This window comes from Dermacentor variabilis, chromosome 1 (assembly GCF_050947875.1).
Source record: "Dermacentor variabilis isolate Ectoservices chromosome 1, ASM5094787v1, whole genome shotgun sequence".
In the NCBI taxonomy this organism is placed as follows: domain Eukaryota; kingdom Metazoa; phylum Arthropoda; class Arachnida; order Ixodida; family Ixodidae; genus Dermacentor; species Dermacentor variabilis.
Window position 1 is genome coordinate 161,196,891 of NC_134568.1, and position 17,273 is coordinate 161,214,163.

The following is a 17,273-nucleotide window of genomic DNA, read 5'->3' on the forward strand; positions in this document are numbered from 1 at the left end:
GAGTTCAAGGTTATGCCATTCGGACTGTTCTCGGCGCCTGCAACGTTCCAGCGCGTCATGGACATGGTGTTAGCAGGATTGAAGTGGCGGACCTGTCTCGTTTATTTGGATGACGTCGTCGTCTTCGCCAGCAATTTCGACGATCACCTCAGGCGGCTTGCGACAGTACTAGAGGCCATCAAGTCGTCAGGGCTTACTCTGAAGCCGGAAAAATGCCGCTTCGCTTACGATGAGCTTCTGATCCTAGGCCACGTAATCAGCAAATCTGGTGTCCGTCCAGACCCGCAAAAGACAGCTGCCATCGCACTGTTCCCGCAACCCATCAACAAGAAGGCAGTGCGTAGATTCCTTGGCATGTGTGCCTACTACAGGAGCTTTGTCAAGGACTTTTCACGCATCGCCGAGCCGTTGACACGTCTAACTAAATGTGATGTTGAGTTCAAGTGGGAAACGCCGCAGGCCGACGCATTTGAAGAACTCAAACGACGCATGCGGTCGCCGCCGGTACTTGCGCACTTCGACGAGTACGCCGATACAGAAATCCATACTGACGCCAGTATCCTAGGCCTCGTTGCCGTTCTAGTCCAGAGAAGAAACGGAGTCGAACAGGTGATAGCTTGCGCTAGCCGGTCGCTGTCAAAAGCGGAAGGCAACTATTCTACGACCGAAAAGGAATGCCTCGCCATCGTTTGGGCTACAGCTAAATTTCGCCCTTATCTTTATGGCAGGCCATTCAAATTCGTCAGTGACCATCACGCGTTGTGTTGGCTAGCGAATATGAAGGATCCTTCAGGACGACTGGTGCGGTGGAGCCTCAGACTGCAAGAATACGACATCACTGTAACCTACAAGTCCGGACGAAACCCTCCGATGCCGATTGCCTATCACGCGCACCCATTGACCCGCCGCCGCAAGATGACGAGAATGACGACGCCTTCCTTGGAATGATAAGCGCGGAAGACTTCGCTGAACAGCAACGGGCAGACCCGGAGCTTAAAGGCCTCGCCGAATATTTGGAAGGGCACACCGACGTTGTCCCCCAGGGCATTTAAGCGCGGACTATCTTCCTTCACGCTTCAAAACAATATACTCGTGAAGAAGAAATTCTCACCAGTACGCGCCAACTACCTTCTTGTTGTCCCGTCAGGACTTCGTCCAGAAGTATTGCACGCCCTACATGACGATCCGACCGCTGGACACCTCGGATTTTCCCGGACACTATCGAGGATACAAGAAAAGTATTATTGGCCGCGCCTGACCGCCGACGTCGCCCGTTATGTCAGAACATGCCGAGACTGTCAGCGACGCAAGACACCGCCGACAAGGACAGCCGGAATTCTACAGCCAATCGAGCCTCCTTGCCGACCATTCCAGCAGATCGGGATGGACTTGCTGGGACCCTTTCCGACGTCAATAACCGGAAATAAGTAGATCGTCGTGGCGACGGACTACCTCACCCACTTCGCTGAAACTAAAGCACTGCTGAAAGGTAGCGCAGCCGAAGTGGCGAAATTCTTTGTCGAAAGCACCCTGCTGCGACATGGCGCCCCAGAAGTCCTCATCACCGACAGAGGAACGGCCTTTACAGCGGAGCTCACCCAAGCCATTCTGAAATACAGTCAGACAAGGCACAGGAGGACAACGGCCTACCACCCGCAGACGAATGGTCTTACGGAGCGGCTGAATAAGACCCTCGCCGACATGCTAGCGATGTACGTCAACGTCGAACACAAGACCTGGGATGCCGTCCTGCCGTGAGTAACATTCGCTTACAACACGGCGGTGCAAGAAACAACACAGATCACGCCGTTCAAGCTGGTTTACGGCAGGAACCCGACGACGACGCTCGACGCCATGCTGCCGCACGTAACTAACGAGGAGAATCTTGACGTCGCTACCTATCTCCAGCACGCCGAAGAAGCTCGACAGCTCGCCCGCCTACGGATCAAGAACCAGCAGCGTATCGACAGCCGACACAACCTCCGACGACGCTTCGTCGAGTACCAGCCCGGCGACCGTGTTTGGGTATGGACCCCGATACGCCGACGAGGACTGAGTGAGAAACTACTGCGACGCTATTTCGGACCCTACAAGGTCATCCGACGTATTGGCGCACTGGACTATGAGGTCGTGCCAGACGGCATTTCGCATTCACAGCGGCGCCGCGCACGATCTGAAGTAGTCCACGTGGTGCGCTTTAAACCCTTTTATGGACGCTGACGAACTTCCTTATTTTTTTCTTTGCTACGAGTGCTTTTTTTTTTATTACTTTCGTTTGTTTGCAGCATCGGGTCGATGCTTTTTAAGAGGGGGATTGACACGTGTACATGTTGATCTTTTTCGGGTGACCATGTTTTACCGCTTAACAAATGATATCGCACAGCGCAGGACGCGCCTGCATGTATAGGAAGTTTCTGGAATGTTATCGATGGTTCCGTACACTGTCTTTCACCGCAACTTGTGTAATCTGATTGCATGTATGCGCGAGGCGAATAGTGTAGAACTTTGTGGAAGACACGCAGGTCCCATCGGTTAATCTGGAACATTCGACGACTGATCTATAAAAGCCGACGCGCTTCACCCGCTGGTCAGATTTTTCGACGATCGCCGACTGTGTTCGCCGCCGCAGACCCGCCGTGGTTGCTCAGTGGCTATGGTGTTGGGCTGCTGAGCACGAGGTCGCGGGATCGAATCCCGGCCACGGCGGCCGCATTTGGATGGGGGCGAAATGCGAAAACACCCGTGTGCTTAGATTTAGGTGCACGTTAAAGAACCCCAGGTGGTCAAAATTTCCGGAGTCCTCCACTACGGCGTGCCTCATAATCAGAAAGTGGTTTTGGCACGTAAGGGGGAGGAGGAGGAAAGAGAAAAGAAGGCAGGGAGGTTAACCAGAATAACGTCCGGGTGGCTACCCTACACCGGGGGAATGGGAAAGGGGAAAGCAAAGATCACAGGGAGAGAGAGGAGGGAAGGAAAGAATGAAATTGTGGCAAGGTCGCTGACGCGTGCGGTTTTACAGAAATTGCCTTAATAGTCACAGGTGGTCGCACAAACCCGTCGTCCTTAAGAAACACAAAAGTGCCTTCACCGCTTTATGGGCCGATGGGCGATGGGGGCGGTGTTCCAGCAGCACCTGCACAGAAAGCGGCCGATTGAACCCCAAATATTATTATTGTGTTCGCTGCTCTCGTTGTGCTATAAGTGTAGCCTGTTTTGTGGGCACAGGTTCGCCCAATAAAATCTAGTTTTGCCTTTCACAGTATTGCTACTGTGTTCTTAACGTCACCACCACGTGACAATATTATGGCTCGTAGGCCTAACACGGCTTAGCTTAGAAGGACAGAAAGCTGAGCTGGTTGGTAAGGATTCAGTGTGCAAAAAACAGGTGAGGCGTGCAGACAGGACACACGAGTAGAAAAGTGGACAACACTAACGCCGTTCGTGTTGTCCACTTCCCTACTCTTGTGTCCTGTTATGGTGTTCTAGAAGGGGGTAGTGGGCTCAGGAGCCGGAGCGCCCTATGCATTGCAGCGAGGCGGCGAGTGTGGACGGGACGCGGATTTCGGTGGCGGCGCTGTAGTCGCGTGGGCTGGCTCCCTCCGCTGCTTCGCCATAGAATAAAGTGCTTCGCGCGCTTGTTCATGCGGGCTTGATTCGCGACGTTGACTGTTTTTTGGTGTCTTAACCTACCGGGGGGTTCGAGTCTGTTTCGCGCGCAGTCGGCCGAACACGTGAGCAGTAGGAAGGTCGAAACGTCAACGGCAGCGACCCTGCTTCGCTCCCGGCTGTGAAACAGGATGTAAGTGTAAAAAAGGAAAGCAGCCGTCGTTCACCGCGCCGAAAGATGAATAAACACGGCGAATTTGGGAACGCAACTTGCACCGCCAAGACAAAAAACTCGACGAAACATGTGCGGTTTGTGTGCGAAACACGCTAAAAGAGTAGGTGGATTTTTAAGCGATTCAACTGCAGATGGCCTAAGGGTGACGATATCTATAGCACACTATCACTGCTGGATTATCTTGTCAGCCAGGAATTTAGGTATGTTATGACATACAGGTTAAGCCAGGATTCGCTGGAAAACATTTTCGGTATAGTCAGGCAATCATGTGGGTCTAATGTCCACCCAACACCAACGCAGTTTCTATATAATTTTCGTTAATTGCCTATCCTTTTATAACCTTGCGAAAGTAGTACGCTCAGGCAATGCTGACCTTAATGGAGCTAGTGGAGAAATTAGTTCTCTCCTGAGTGCGCAAGATGCTCCAGCTCAATAAGCCAGGGCTGCTGCAATCGACCATCTCATTGAGGAAGGAAACCTAGCTTCAGCCGAGCGCATGCTTCGTAGTATTCCTGCTGAGCACAGAGAGTTGGTGGAGCAGAAGAGCGACGACCGTCTAATACATTACATGGCAGGATATGTTGCTCTAAAGTTTCTGAAGCGTTATGACTGCATGTCTTGCAAGGCCTTTCTTATGGAAACCCCCAATACGGAAAGCAGAAACTGAGTTCACTGTGACATGCGACAAGGGAGGGTTGTTATATCCTTCGCTGGAGCTTTTCAGGGAAGAAGTTGGAGGACATCTTCACTGTGTTCTTCAGCCGAGAGAAACTCTGTAGTGACAGCATAGTGGATGTAATGTTGCTAGTGAAGGAGAACTTCGGCTATGCCTTAGGCTGCAGCCAGCACTAAGATACGCTCACAACAGAGTTGACCAAGTTCTATGTGCTGACCAGGCTGCACTTCTATGTAAAATGGATCAACCAATCGCGACAGGAACGGCGTAAAAAGAAAGTGCACGCGAAGATAAGCCGTTCCTCATAGTGCCTCTCTCGTAGCAGCCATGCACTTTGAGAAAGGAGTAGCTGCCCATCTTTTGTACCAATAAAGAGTTGTTTGTGGCTACCACGAGTTCTCTTTATTTTGCTGTGTCACGAAATTTCGCTATCCCTGGTAACCACTACGACCGCATAATAGTGGCATCACCATAGGATTAACTCCCTAACTTTCAGTGGATATATGCTTTCGTAAACAAAATCGCAGTTAAAGGAATAAAACCGCATCATATCTGGCCTCTGTTCCGAATGTGTTAGTACACGCGCCGCAATTGTTTGGCTCACTTGAACTTGCGAATGCAATTGGGTCCTGACCTGTATAAAAAGTGTTAATGGCAAATGAATTAAGCAAATTACCCATTCACATATTTGCCTCTTCTACGGTGTTCGCGAGCTTTTAGTTTAGAAATCAGTCGCATCGTTGTGCGGCCGTTAGTCTGCACTCGTTGGGTCGGCTTTATTTTCACGCAAGCTTGAAGAACGTCCGTCTTTCCACCTTTCTCTGCGCCTTGTCTTAATTTCAGATTAAGTTTTCAGAAAACATGCTACGGAGCTGCGCGCTTTCTTTTTCGGCATGACACGAAGCGCACACGGCTTTCTATACGTTGAAAATACTCAGTTTCGCGTTCCGTACAGCCCATGCTCTAGTGGCGCCATCTGGCGGCGTCGACGTGAGATGCCACACCCGCGGGCTCTCCCTGACACCACTACCCCCTTCTAGTTCACTATAATCCTGTCTGGTCTGCACGCCTCACTAGGGTGGCCCTCACCTCTTTTTTTGCATAACGGCTTAGCTTGGCTGGTGAAGGCACGTAAAGTTTGTTACTCAAAAATGAGCGCAACCAGTTGTTTGCTGCTTACAGAATAACCTCTAAATTATCATTAAACGTCAATTCACGAAAGTGAACTTTACTATTCTGATCATAAAATGGCTTATTTCTATAATAACTTTTCTTTGACGCCGTAGAGGCGCTGTCAGCGCAAGACGCTATCAGCAAACGCAAAGCCCTATTCTAAAGCTCTACACTCCTGCGTGCCCAACGCTAACACCCGCAAAGCTCTTTGGGGCGCCAAACTATTGGGGCCCCTATGGTAAACTTTAAAGGGGGAAACGTCGACATGGAGTTGCGCTCGGAGAACTTGACTGAAGCTGAGAAGTGAGCCGTATCCAACAGCGCGCTCTTACACTCTACACTCTTAAAACGGTTGCACCCTTTGGGGTGTATATTTGTCCCACAACAATAATCATATGGCTTGCTTGCGTTTCCTTTCCTGAAAACTCGGCGCTCGCTACTTTCCTGTCGAGAATGATGCGTCACGCTGATAACGCGCATGCCGTTCGTGACTGGGAAGTACCGGGCTCGCAGCGTTAAAGGAAGGAAACGCGGGCAAGACAGATGACGATTATTGTTGTGGGACAAGATAAACCACAAAGGGTGTAAATTTTTCTAAGAGTGTAAAACAAAATTACACCCTTTGGGTTGTATCTTGCCACACAACGATAAACGTCATCTGTCTTGTCCACATTTCCTTTCTTTAACGCTGCGAGCCCGGTACTTCCCAGTAACGAACGGCATGCGCGTTATCAGCATGACATAGCATTCCCGACAGGAAAGTAGCGAGCGCGGCGTTTTTAAGAAAGGAAACGCAAACAAGGTAGACGACGATTATTGTTGTGTGGCAGAGATACAGCCCAAAAGGTGTAATTTTGTCTACACTCTACGCTCTTACAAAAATTTACACCCTTTGGGGCTTATCTTGTCCCACAACGATAATCGTCATCTGTCTTGCCCGCGTTTCCTTTCTTTAACGCTGCGAGCCCGGTACTTCCCAGTCACGAACGGCATGCGCGTATCAGCGTGACGCATCATTCTCGACAGGAAAGTAGCGAGCGCCGAGTTTTCAGGAAAGGAAACGCAAGCAAGGCAGATCACGATTATCGTTGTGGGACAAATATACACCCCAAAGGGTGCAACCGGTTTAAGAGTGTAAGAAATGTTTACACCCCTTGGAGTGTATATTTGCCACACAACGATAATCGACATCTGTCTTTCCCGCATTTCCTTTCTTGAAAACGTTGCGCTCGTTACTTTCCTGTTGGGAATGCTATGTCATGTTGATGCCGTTCGTTACTGGAAAGTACGGCGTTCGCCGCATTAAAGCAAATGCGGACAAGACAGGTGACGATTATTGTGGCAAATATACACCCCAAAGGGTGCAACTGTTTTTAGAGTGTAAAGGCTGTAACGGGAGGCTGTAAAGGAGTGTAAAGGCGAGCAATGGCGACTTGCATTCACAAAGACGCGCGCTCACTGGGCTCGCTCAGAGACGCCTTGGCAGGCGCCGCTTCGTACTTTGTTATCGATAGTATTTCAAAGTGCTTCAATATCTATAAATGTAATTGTTATATTTTTATAGCGGTTATATCAACGCAAAAAGGAAAGGCGCACTTTCTTGCATGATATAAATCTGCTTCACTGAGAGTTGAACGTTCCGCGCCGCAGCTGCGCAGCCAGGCGCGCCGACGCGAGGCTACAGTCAAGCCTGTGGCATGTTGCGTGTTTCGCGTCCAAACCTTGGGGTGGCGCCACCATCGAAACGACGACAGCGCACCGCCGGCAGTGGTAATCGAAACGCCAGCTAATCCTTTATTATGTAAACTTTATTTGCAACGCATCAACCCCGCACGTACAGAAAAACATTTCTATCTCAAATTATAAATTTTTCAAAGCAAATTCAGCTTAAACGCTGAAAATTTTTATAACGTGACATCTCGAATGGTTCACTGCGAGAGAGCAGGCATTATGGACCAGAAGTCGAACAGTCCCGACAGAATTCGCCCTTGTGAAAGCTACGTTTTTCTGCTCAAACAGGAAGCACTGGCTCAAATCAAGTTGCAGTTTATGAATATTGTGAACTGTTAGATGTGGGGCTGTTTCCTGCGCCTACTTCGAGGTCTGGAGACCACATCGAATCGCGCCACTGTTAAGTAAAGAGCGTAGAAACACGGAAAGCACATTCCAGAGGAGCGCACGTGCAAACAAGTAGGCAGCCCCCACTTCGTGTGCCACCGGGGGGGAGGTATTCAATGCTTGACTCTTCCAGAAAACGAGGGGATAGCCCGGCACTGTTGCAAGGAAAGTGGGTCCCGAAGCAAGACGGCTGTGATGTACCGGGAAGGCCTGGCAGCGTAGCCCCCATACGCCCATTGTGCCGACGCGTTGCAAGCCAGCGAGGCAAGACCGCAGGGAGAAGTAAGGCACCGTGAAAGTAAGGCACCCTGCTCGCCTTGGTCCGCCGTCACCCCCACCTGGCTATTGTGACGGCGAGTTGTAAGTCAGCAAGGCAAGACCGCAGGGGGACCAAGCGGCGACTCTCTTCGCCGGGTATGACACCATCGCACGGGCGCCTACCATTGGCCGAAAATGGCGTCATCTGAGCGGGCTCGCCCATTGGCTGAACGCCGTTTTAAGCCGAGACCTCGAAGGGTTTAATAGACGCAGACCTAGAGGATTCCAGAGATTCGTAGAGCATTCCCGGATTCACCTCTCTCGAACTTTTTGCCGCGGGCCGCAGCGTCCGAGTTGCTGCCGGCCCGTAATGACTGTACGACAGTTACTTGACTCTCATCTCACTGTAAATAACGTAAAATAAACCTCCCAAGTTTTTTTTCATCCCGAAGTCCGTCCTCAACTCCTACAGAACGAAGTGGCGTGACATCTTCAGCTACAAAAGTGGAGGAACTTTATCAACATACCAGCGCACGACGGCATTATGTGGTCGGATGTGTTTCTTCATTCAGCGGCGGACAGCTTGTGTTCACCAGAAATGTGTGGTGAGACTGTACGTAGTATCTTTTTGCACATAAACAACTATGCATGTTATGCACCATTCGCTATTCATGTGCTTTTTATTTCATGTAAACATCGATGATGTTATAATAAAGCTGTTTATTGGGAGCAAGTTAGTGTGATTAGCGTCGTGATTTCTCTCGGCCTATGAAGCAGTGCCAACCTTCAAAGGTAAATAAGAATATATATATATATATGGTCGGATATTCCTGGCCAAAGCAAGCGGGCAGCGCAAAAGCAATAGCAGAAGCAGACGACGCTGGTGTAAGTCGTCTGCTGTGCGGTATTCCTCACAAGCGTCATTGCGCTTTCGATACGCATGTAACTTTCTAAGCAACTAAAAATTATGCAGACGTCGCCTGTAATTTTTAAATTTAGGTTGTAAGGGAATAATATTCAAAACATTATCTATTATTAGTAAGTAAACATTTTTCTGGTATCAGCACAACTACCGTTAGAATCCAGGCGGCGCTAGCGTCGCCTGCGAAAATTGGCCCCATTGGCCCTATGGGAATGTCACGGGCTTGAGTGTAGCAGGCATTATGGACCAGAAGTCGGAACAGTTGCGACAGGATTCGCCCTTGTGAAAGCTACGTGTTTCTGCTCAAACAGGAAGCACTGGCTCAAATCAAGTTGCAGTTTATGAATATTGTTGTCTGCTTCTGCTATTGCTTTTGCGCTGCCCGCTTGCTTTGGCCAGGAATATCCCACTATATATATATTCTTATTTACCTTTGATATATACTCACTTATACATATTCTTATTTACCTTTGAAGGTTGGCACTGCTTCATAGGCCGGGAGAAATCACGGCTACAGTGCTCTAGCGAGGCAACCCAAATGCGCGATAAGAGAGGAGCTGTTCCCCGAGATCACGCCGCGTTTCGACCCGTACGAGCCATGCCGCACCGTCTGCGCATGCGTGGGCACGTCCGCAAACGTACGTGTGGTCTGGGCTTTAGCCGCGTGTCCGAGGATTTCACGCGCGAAGCTTGGTCGCGCAGTCTGTGTCGTCTATGCTCGGAATGCTTAGCCATAGGTCTGAGACGCGCACAAATGGAGGGATCGGCCGTTCTACTGCGATGTCCACGCTGCGTCCGTTTTGACATTCGTCGAGGTTTTGGGGACTTTCCAGAGCTCGCGAGGTGCCAAGACCACAAAGAGCCAAGCAGACGACACGACTACGGAGCGAGCGCCAGACCAATAGCGAACCGCGCTGGAATCACTAGGTGGGCGTGGCCAATTGGAGACTCCGGAACGATCTTCAGTCATTTGCTTTTTGTGCGCTTGTTTCTGAATGGAGGAGATAGCTGAAGTGGCAAATTTGAAGGCGGAAGATGGAGACATGCGCTTCCCGACAAAACCAAGATGGCGGGAGCTTCCTAAGGGGTGCTATGCTGTCATGGGAATGATATGGGCTACCTTCAATGGTGAGGCGGCGCAGCGATTGACTTAGCCGTCAGCCGCAATACGTCGGGGTGTACCGCGTTCTTCGCCAAGTCACCAGCCTCACATATAAAATATCATCTATGACTTCGACGTCTTCTACCCCACCAAGAACTGATATCATGCATGTTTCGCGACTCAAGCCCACCGTGTCAGTTCTGCGAAACAACGAGGCGGCCACTTCTATGGAAGCACGCTTTTTCGGCGCTCGTTTGGAACATGTCGGGCGTTCTAAATGGTGGTTTTTAACGCAATCGAAAACGAGGCCCATTTTCGGCCACCAATGCTTCAGAAAGGACGCCAACTTTACAACTATTGCCATGAATGTCATTTCAAAGAAGTAAACAGCACGGACATCACTGCAAACTGCTTAAATTAAACTAAATAAATTATGGGGTTTTGCATGCCAGAACGGAGCGCTTACGAAGCTAGATTTGACACGTAACAGCCACTGCGCATTTGTTTTGGAGTGAGACGAGCTAATTAACGACTATTAAACCTATTTACAACAGTGGGAATCAGTTCACGCATTTTTATGCAGTTGTCACTTTAGTGTGCGTTTTTATGGATGCCACTGCTGCTTCTTTTTTTTATTCTTTTTGCATTTACATCTTAGTTCGTTTAACGAAAATTCACCAGAGGGACACGAACAGCGATGATCCACTTGAGCTGCCGGGTTGCCTTCCACGGTTTTGAAGGGAAGCGGCAGAATTTGACGCCGATGCCCCCTTTGCGGTTGTGACAATCCTTGATGCAGCAGTATCTGCGCTTATCCTTATAGAAGGAGGCTTTCAAGCGGGCCTGAGTGCAGTACGGCTAATGGTGAAATGGCAGTGAGGGCCTACTCGCGGGTAATCACCACTGCTGCTAGGTGGCGTGACATATGTAACCAAACTTCATTGCAGGATGCCCATATGTATCTGCGAGGCTTGTGTTGGCTGGTGTTGTAAGAGGCTTCGTCTAAAACGTGGATATGGCTACACAAATAACCCATTCTTAAACTAAAATCTTCCTAAAGGGTTTTCATTCATGCATGTTCCATCTTCCAGTGACATTTACTCACCTACAGTGCAATACCGTATGAAGAAAGCAAGAGCAGACAACAGACTGTTCGAAAGCGAGCGCGAATCTTGTTGTCTGTCGTCCAACTTTAGCGGCCCGCTGATACTTTTCACGTTTCATATAGTTGTATATGCAATAACAAGCTCTCCTAATTAGACAAAACATGTTTTTGTGTTATACCTAATAAAGCTAAAGCTACTTTTCATGTGCTGTTTTAGTAGAAAATGAATCATTGTGACAGACGGAACAGTGCTTTCCAGGCGCATCTTCAATGTGTCCTGGCTCTCCAAGAACGATGCCAATCCGAAGTCACAATATACCGGCATTCCCATGCGTACCGCAGTGCAGCAGTGCCAGATTTCCCTCAAGGTAATATAGCGAGAAACTTTGTTTCCAAGCGTCCTGCTCAGGCGCCATCTTATTTGGACAGGAAAGTAGCCTGCATCGTTTTTAACTTCGATGCTGTCTTCACGAAGCTGTCTACTTTGACATCTTTGTGAGAATTGGAACGGGACTTAAGATGGCTGCTGTCCGCTTAGCCGTCTACTTAGCCATCTACGGCGAGTATTGGAACATAGCCATTGTGGCTTGAAAAATGCTGTTCTTTCGTGATGTCCACGAATTTTTTTGCCACCTTGGCTGACACAGCAATTTTTTACAGCACTTCTACGTGGTTTTCAGTGATATTTCAGAATCTGATGTAAAAAAAGTTATAGAAACTGGAAATGTGATTTTTTTTGCCATTTTTTTTCGATGCAAAAGCCGTGTTACCCCTTAATCTGCCAATGAAGTGACTGACACAGCATTGAGGTAGTCTCTGTTGAATTTCCTGACAAGCACGAATTTTTGTTCAGTCACAAATTGTGTTTTCTGCAGTACAGGGTTGGTTTCAATTATGCAACATTGTGCTTCAGTTGTTAATGCATTATGCTTATCACTATCGAGAATTAGGCTAATGTTATTTGCATGGTTTAGACAGACTTCTGCCCTGACCTTTAGGTTTTCTTTCAGTTGCATCATCACTGGCATTGGGTTGTGTGACACTGCTGTTCCTTAAGCTTGTCTCGTACCACATGGTGAACCTGTGGTGCCGTCAACAGAGAGCATCGCGTAAGCACCACCGGCGGAGGTCTTCGTCTGGCAATGACCGTGAGTGAAGCCTTTCACTTCAACTATGAACTCTGCTAGTGATCATCGTTGCTTATTTATTCAGGTTTGCAAAGCCACACTAATTATTGTGCTCTTGCTTTTGGCTTATGTGTGAATCAGCGTTAATTAACTGAGTAGATTTTTGGTGATGTAAAACAGTTAATTTTTAATTGCACTGGAACTGCCATACTAATATGCGGCATTGGTGTTCTATAAAACTATGTGTATAATAGAAGAAACTTATTAATATTCTGTCAAATACATCATGTAGCCCATCAAGCCTTTACAGCTTTTAGAACATCAGCTGTTAAACACTTATCCATGCTATGCTTTGTCCTTCTCCATCTGGTTCACTCAGGTGAACATAACATTCACTGACATTGCACCCCATACGTTAATGGATGTTATGTTCATAAACATACTTATGAAGAATCATCAGAAGCAGGACAGCAGAGATATCAAGGTGACTTTTCAAGTAGTGGGTAGACCTAATGTAGATACTAGAGAGAGCCTCAATAATTTTGTGATAGAACCATAAAGCCTGTAATTAACAAAGTTGCAGTGAACACTGTGGGAGCAGGTGGGTACTGTGTGGTATCCATCAAAAAGACCTTCTTAAAGCAGAGAATTTACGGAAATATCTGCAGCCTTGAATGACGTCTGTGAAAATTCTAGCATCAAGTTAAGATTGTGCTTGGATGTCTTAGCTTTCAGCCATTTGTGGTTTACTCTTACGAATTTTTTACTAACATTTTGGGTGGATCTGCTAAAGTCCTTGTCTATGTTTCAGGATTTGTGCCTTGTCCTTGTGTTTAAGATGGCTATTTGAGACGTTTGGATGATATCTGCGAAGGAAATCGGAGCTATTTGTTATTTCACAGAAACATGCTGAAACAGGAAAATTGCTACTGGGCAAATGCTCAACCTTGTGAAAAGCTCCAGCCCACAATGCTGTATGCATCCTTCCTGTATCCAGTCTTTTCATTGTGTTTAAATTGTGATGGAAAAGTTGCATTGTGGGTTGCTGATTCAGCTGACACAAAAATTAACCCCCAAAATTTATGACTGGATACGTTGATAATTGATTTGGTATGTTGGGTGATATGTAGGTACATGCCCTGTTTAGGTACCCAGAACAAATGCTTGCATGCTGTTTATGCAGCTGTTACTGTGCATGGAGAGGGTAAATCCTTATTGAGAATACTAGTTTAATACTATTCACGAGACCTCATGGTAGGAAACAGTCCAATTTCACAGCCAGAGTCCTCTCGCATCACCAAGAATCTGGCGTCTGTCGGTAATGTAATCTTCCTTCGTGCAATTGTCGTATACTTCGCTATCACTAATACTGCTTTGCCTTTCCAGAGAAACTGCAGCCTCTCCCTATCTCGTTTTATTTATTATAGTTTTTTTTTTACCTTGAGTCCAATTCTAAGCACTGCTGCACATGGCTGCTGTTGATTCTGATTTCGAGTGATTCTGGTTTGGCATCATTTTGGTTACTGAGTGATTTATACATGGAGTCCCAACTATCATGTGCCAAGACTTAAAAAAAGAGCAGTTGCGTTACTTGAAGAAGACATAGTGCATATTGTTTTTAGTACAGTGGAGTAACTGTCAGTATTTTTTTCATTACTAAGATTTAATCAGGTAATTGCAATTATCTAACTGGAGAAGTAGTGTCATAATTATCAAAGTGTCAATGAGGCATCTGTAAGCACAGCCAATGGAAATATGGTATTTTCCATGACATATACTAATTGTGTACTATTTTTTTTTTTCTTCAACTGGTAAAGAAACCCCATGAAATATGAAAAATACCCCGTGGCTGCGCTCCCACCCGCGTCATAAAGCAGCGCCCTCAGATATGCTGATTGAACACAATTGCTTTGTGTGTCGCAAACCCAAAGAGAAAGCTCATCACCTTGATAATGGTACAGAAGGAGTACCAACAGCAGGTTTCGCACCTTCACAGCTATTCCTTCCTCTCATTTCTACGTCACGCTTATTATCCATCTCAAGGCCGGCTGACCACACTGATAACAAAAGCCCCTTGATAACACAGCCAAAGCACCGCTCTGATCATCACATCGAAAGAGTGCAATGCAGCTATATTTCGCGTCAGAAATTTGCTTTGCATGAAAGCCAAATTAAAGTGATGGTTTTATTTTTCATGAGAGTGTATACGGTGCTGCAAAACAGCCTCATACGACAAAAACGTAAAAGTGAAGTAAACAGACCGAGAAGTGACCCTCATGTAAAGAGAAGAAAAGACTGATGTGTTCAAAAAAGTAAATGTACCACTTCTAAATGAGCCAAATTGGCAACCGGGACGTCTGCAAAAAAAAAAAAGAAAAAAAAGAAACAAGATAATAGTGTGCCCTTATAATCTGTGAATTCGTAAGGGCTGTTGAACACCAGCTGCCATGTAGGCGACGTGTTTGAATAGGTCCTCTTCTGCAGATAGGCTACTGCCTATCTGCAGAAGAGGACCCGCTGTACTAAGTCCGCTTTATCACATCTTCTGTGGCTTTCTTGATGACCAATGTTGGAATTCTGTGGCAGACATGCATTATCCTTGTCTTGAGCTAATCTGACATCCGTCTCGATCATGTAAGCACATAATCCCAAAGAAAGAAATCGAGTGGAGAGAGGTCAGGTGAACTAGCCGGTCAGTTTACAGGCCCGTGCCTTCCAATCTATAGCACATGAAAAGTCGCAGCCAGCCAGTTTTGTGCTCGGCTGCTGCTGTGTGCGGGCGTCCCATCTTGCTGATACCACAGAAGTGAAAGACGTGACAGCAAGACTTCGCTGAGAAACTCATCCAACCCTCCTTCAAGGATTTCGTTCATGTAACACTGTCCAGTCAGTGTGTGATCAAAGAAGATGGGACTAATTGTAGCACCGGCGTAAATTCCGCACCCCACATTGAACGACCACTGCTACTGGTGCCGATTGCACTTTACCCAGGGTGCATTATAGTCACTCCAGTAGTGTGCATTATGGAAATTTACCTTGGCAGTTCTCTGAAAATCGGCTTCATCTGTGCATATAACGTTGCTAAAAAAGTTCAATGACTCATCGGCTTTTGTGAGGACCAAGTTTGAGAAATCTAGACGATTCTGCAGGCCCCTATCTTCCAAACATTCGTGCTGGTTAATGTGGTATGGATGAAAGGCTGAGTCATTTAGAATCCTCCTAAGTGATGACTTAGAAATCAGTACCAGGGCAGCCACGTCCCGCACACTAGCATGAGGGTTTGAGGCCATAATTGTCTCGGGTTTTCATAATATCTGATGATAGTTGATGCGTTTGGTCTACCGCCACACTTCCATGACTGATATATATTTGCGGCCTTCCTCTTGTTGCCATTTGCAGCTCTCAAGGCAAGGATCATGTTATCCTTCTGCTCATTAGAGAGACATGGTGACTGGAACAAAACAAAACGAACCTTTATACCTTTGCACTGACGTTGTCAATTCGCTTTTTTGGTGATAGGTTTGGGGGCAAAAAAAAAAAAATGATCCTTGCACTTTATTTACACTAAGACAACTATCACAGCTTGTTTGCAACTAACACCAAATGTGACATGTTGCTTCAGGCTGGGCGCAGCAGATAAGGCACTAACTCGATCACAGTGTTTTTCTTTATTTCCTTTATTTCGTTCTGGCTAACTCGGAGGGAACATGTTCAAGGGTGTTGCTTTATGATGCGGGTGGGAGCGCAGTCACGTGGTATTTTTCATATCTCACAGGGTTTATTTATTAGTCGGAAAAGATTACTATGCAATTAGTATGTCGCTGAAAATACCTCAGTTAGATGTTCGTTGGCTGTGCCTACAAATGCCTCATTGACACTTTGATATTTAGGATAGTACATCTAAAGTTAGAAAATTATTACATTTACCTAGTTAAATCTCAGTAACGAAAAAATGACTGGCGGCTACTCCACTGTACTGGAAACAATATGCACTGAGTTTTGTTCAAGTAATGCAAGTGCTCTTTTTTTTTTTAGTCTTGGTGCATGATAGTTACTTGGGACACCCTGTATATATTTATGATCTCTGTATATCTTTATGATCTTGCATTTTGCTCACATCGAAATGCGGCCGAGATTGGATCCCGCGATCTCGGAATTAGCAGTAAAACACCAAAGCCACTATGTCACCACGGCGGGTCATGCCATTACTTTGTATTTTGCAAATTATGAAAATATTGCAAATAAATGTAACAACGGCAAGTTATTGTGATGGTGAGTAATGTGATGCGAGTCGAGAATCTGTATTCTAAGTGGAACATGCTGGAACAATATACAGATTCAAGAATGCAGGCAGAAACTATTTGCAGGGGTTGTGCTAGTACATGAGTTTGAAAAAATATTAGCAGGCTTTCGCAGAATGCATTGTAGGCATGTGTATAGGCATGTGGAGGCAGGGCATGGTTTCTAAAGCTTCTATTCATGCATTTTTGAATACACACTTGAGCTCATGCATTTTCAGAGATAACCCAGAGTGTGAATGGACGCACCACCAATGGCCACATGACAAAGTTTGTCATCTACCCTGATAATTTGAACCTGTATGGTAAGATTCACTTTACATACAAATGAATTTTAATTTTCAATTTCTTGGAATGATGTGTTTTCGATACTATTCTGCTACATAGTTATATAGACCATTTGTTGCAAGTACCGTATATTCTGGACTATAGTCCGCTCATAATGTACATTCTGCAGGGGCCAATTTGGGCTTAGTTTTTTTTTTTTTTAGATAGCCTGCACCTGCTGTATAGGTTGCAGGGAGAAACTTTGACTTAAAATGGGGTTTCCTAGCTTGTCTGCTAACAATATAACAGTAGGTAAGCAGAACTTTTATTGTCAACCAGTAAAAGCATATAGAAGTCAATAGACCATCAAGACTACTTTTGTTTGG

At 46.6% G+C, this 17,273-nt stretch overlaps 1 protein-coding gene across 2 annotated transcripts in view; it reads left to right on the forward strand.

The window, feature by feature from the left end:
* mdy (diacylglycerol O-acyltransferase) overlaps positions 1-17,273 on the forward strand; it is a 255,316-nt gene that overhangs the window by 168,234 nt on the left and 69,809 nt on the right. For both annotated transcript variants that reach the window (XM_075698769.1, XM_075698760.1), the window contains 2 exons: positions 12,206-12,343; positions 16,842-16,925. In XM_075698769.1, coding sequence (XP_075554884.1) covers positions 12,206-12,343; positions 16,842-16,925 — 222 coding nt within the window. The remainder of the gene's footprint in view (positions 1-12,205; positions 12,344-16,841; positions 16,926-17,273) is intronic.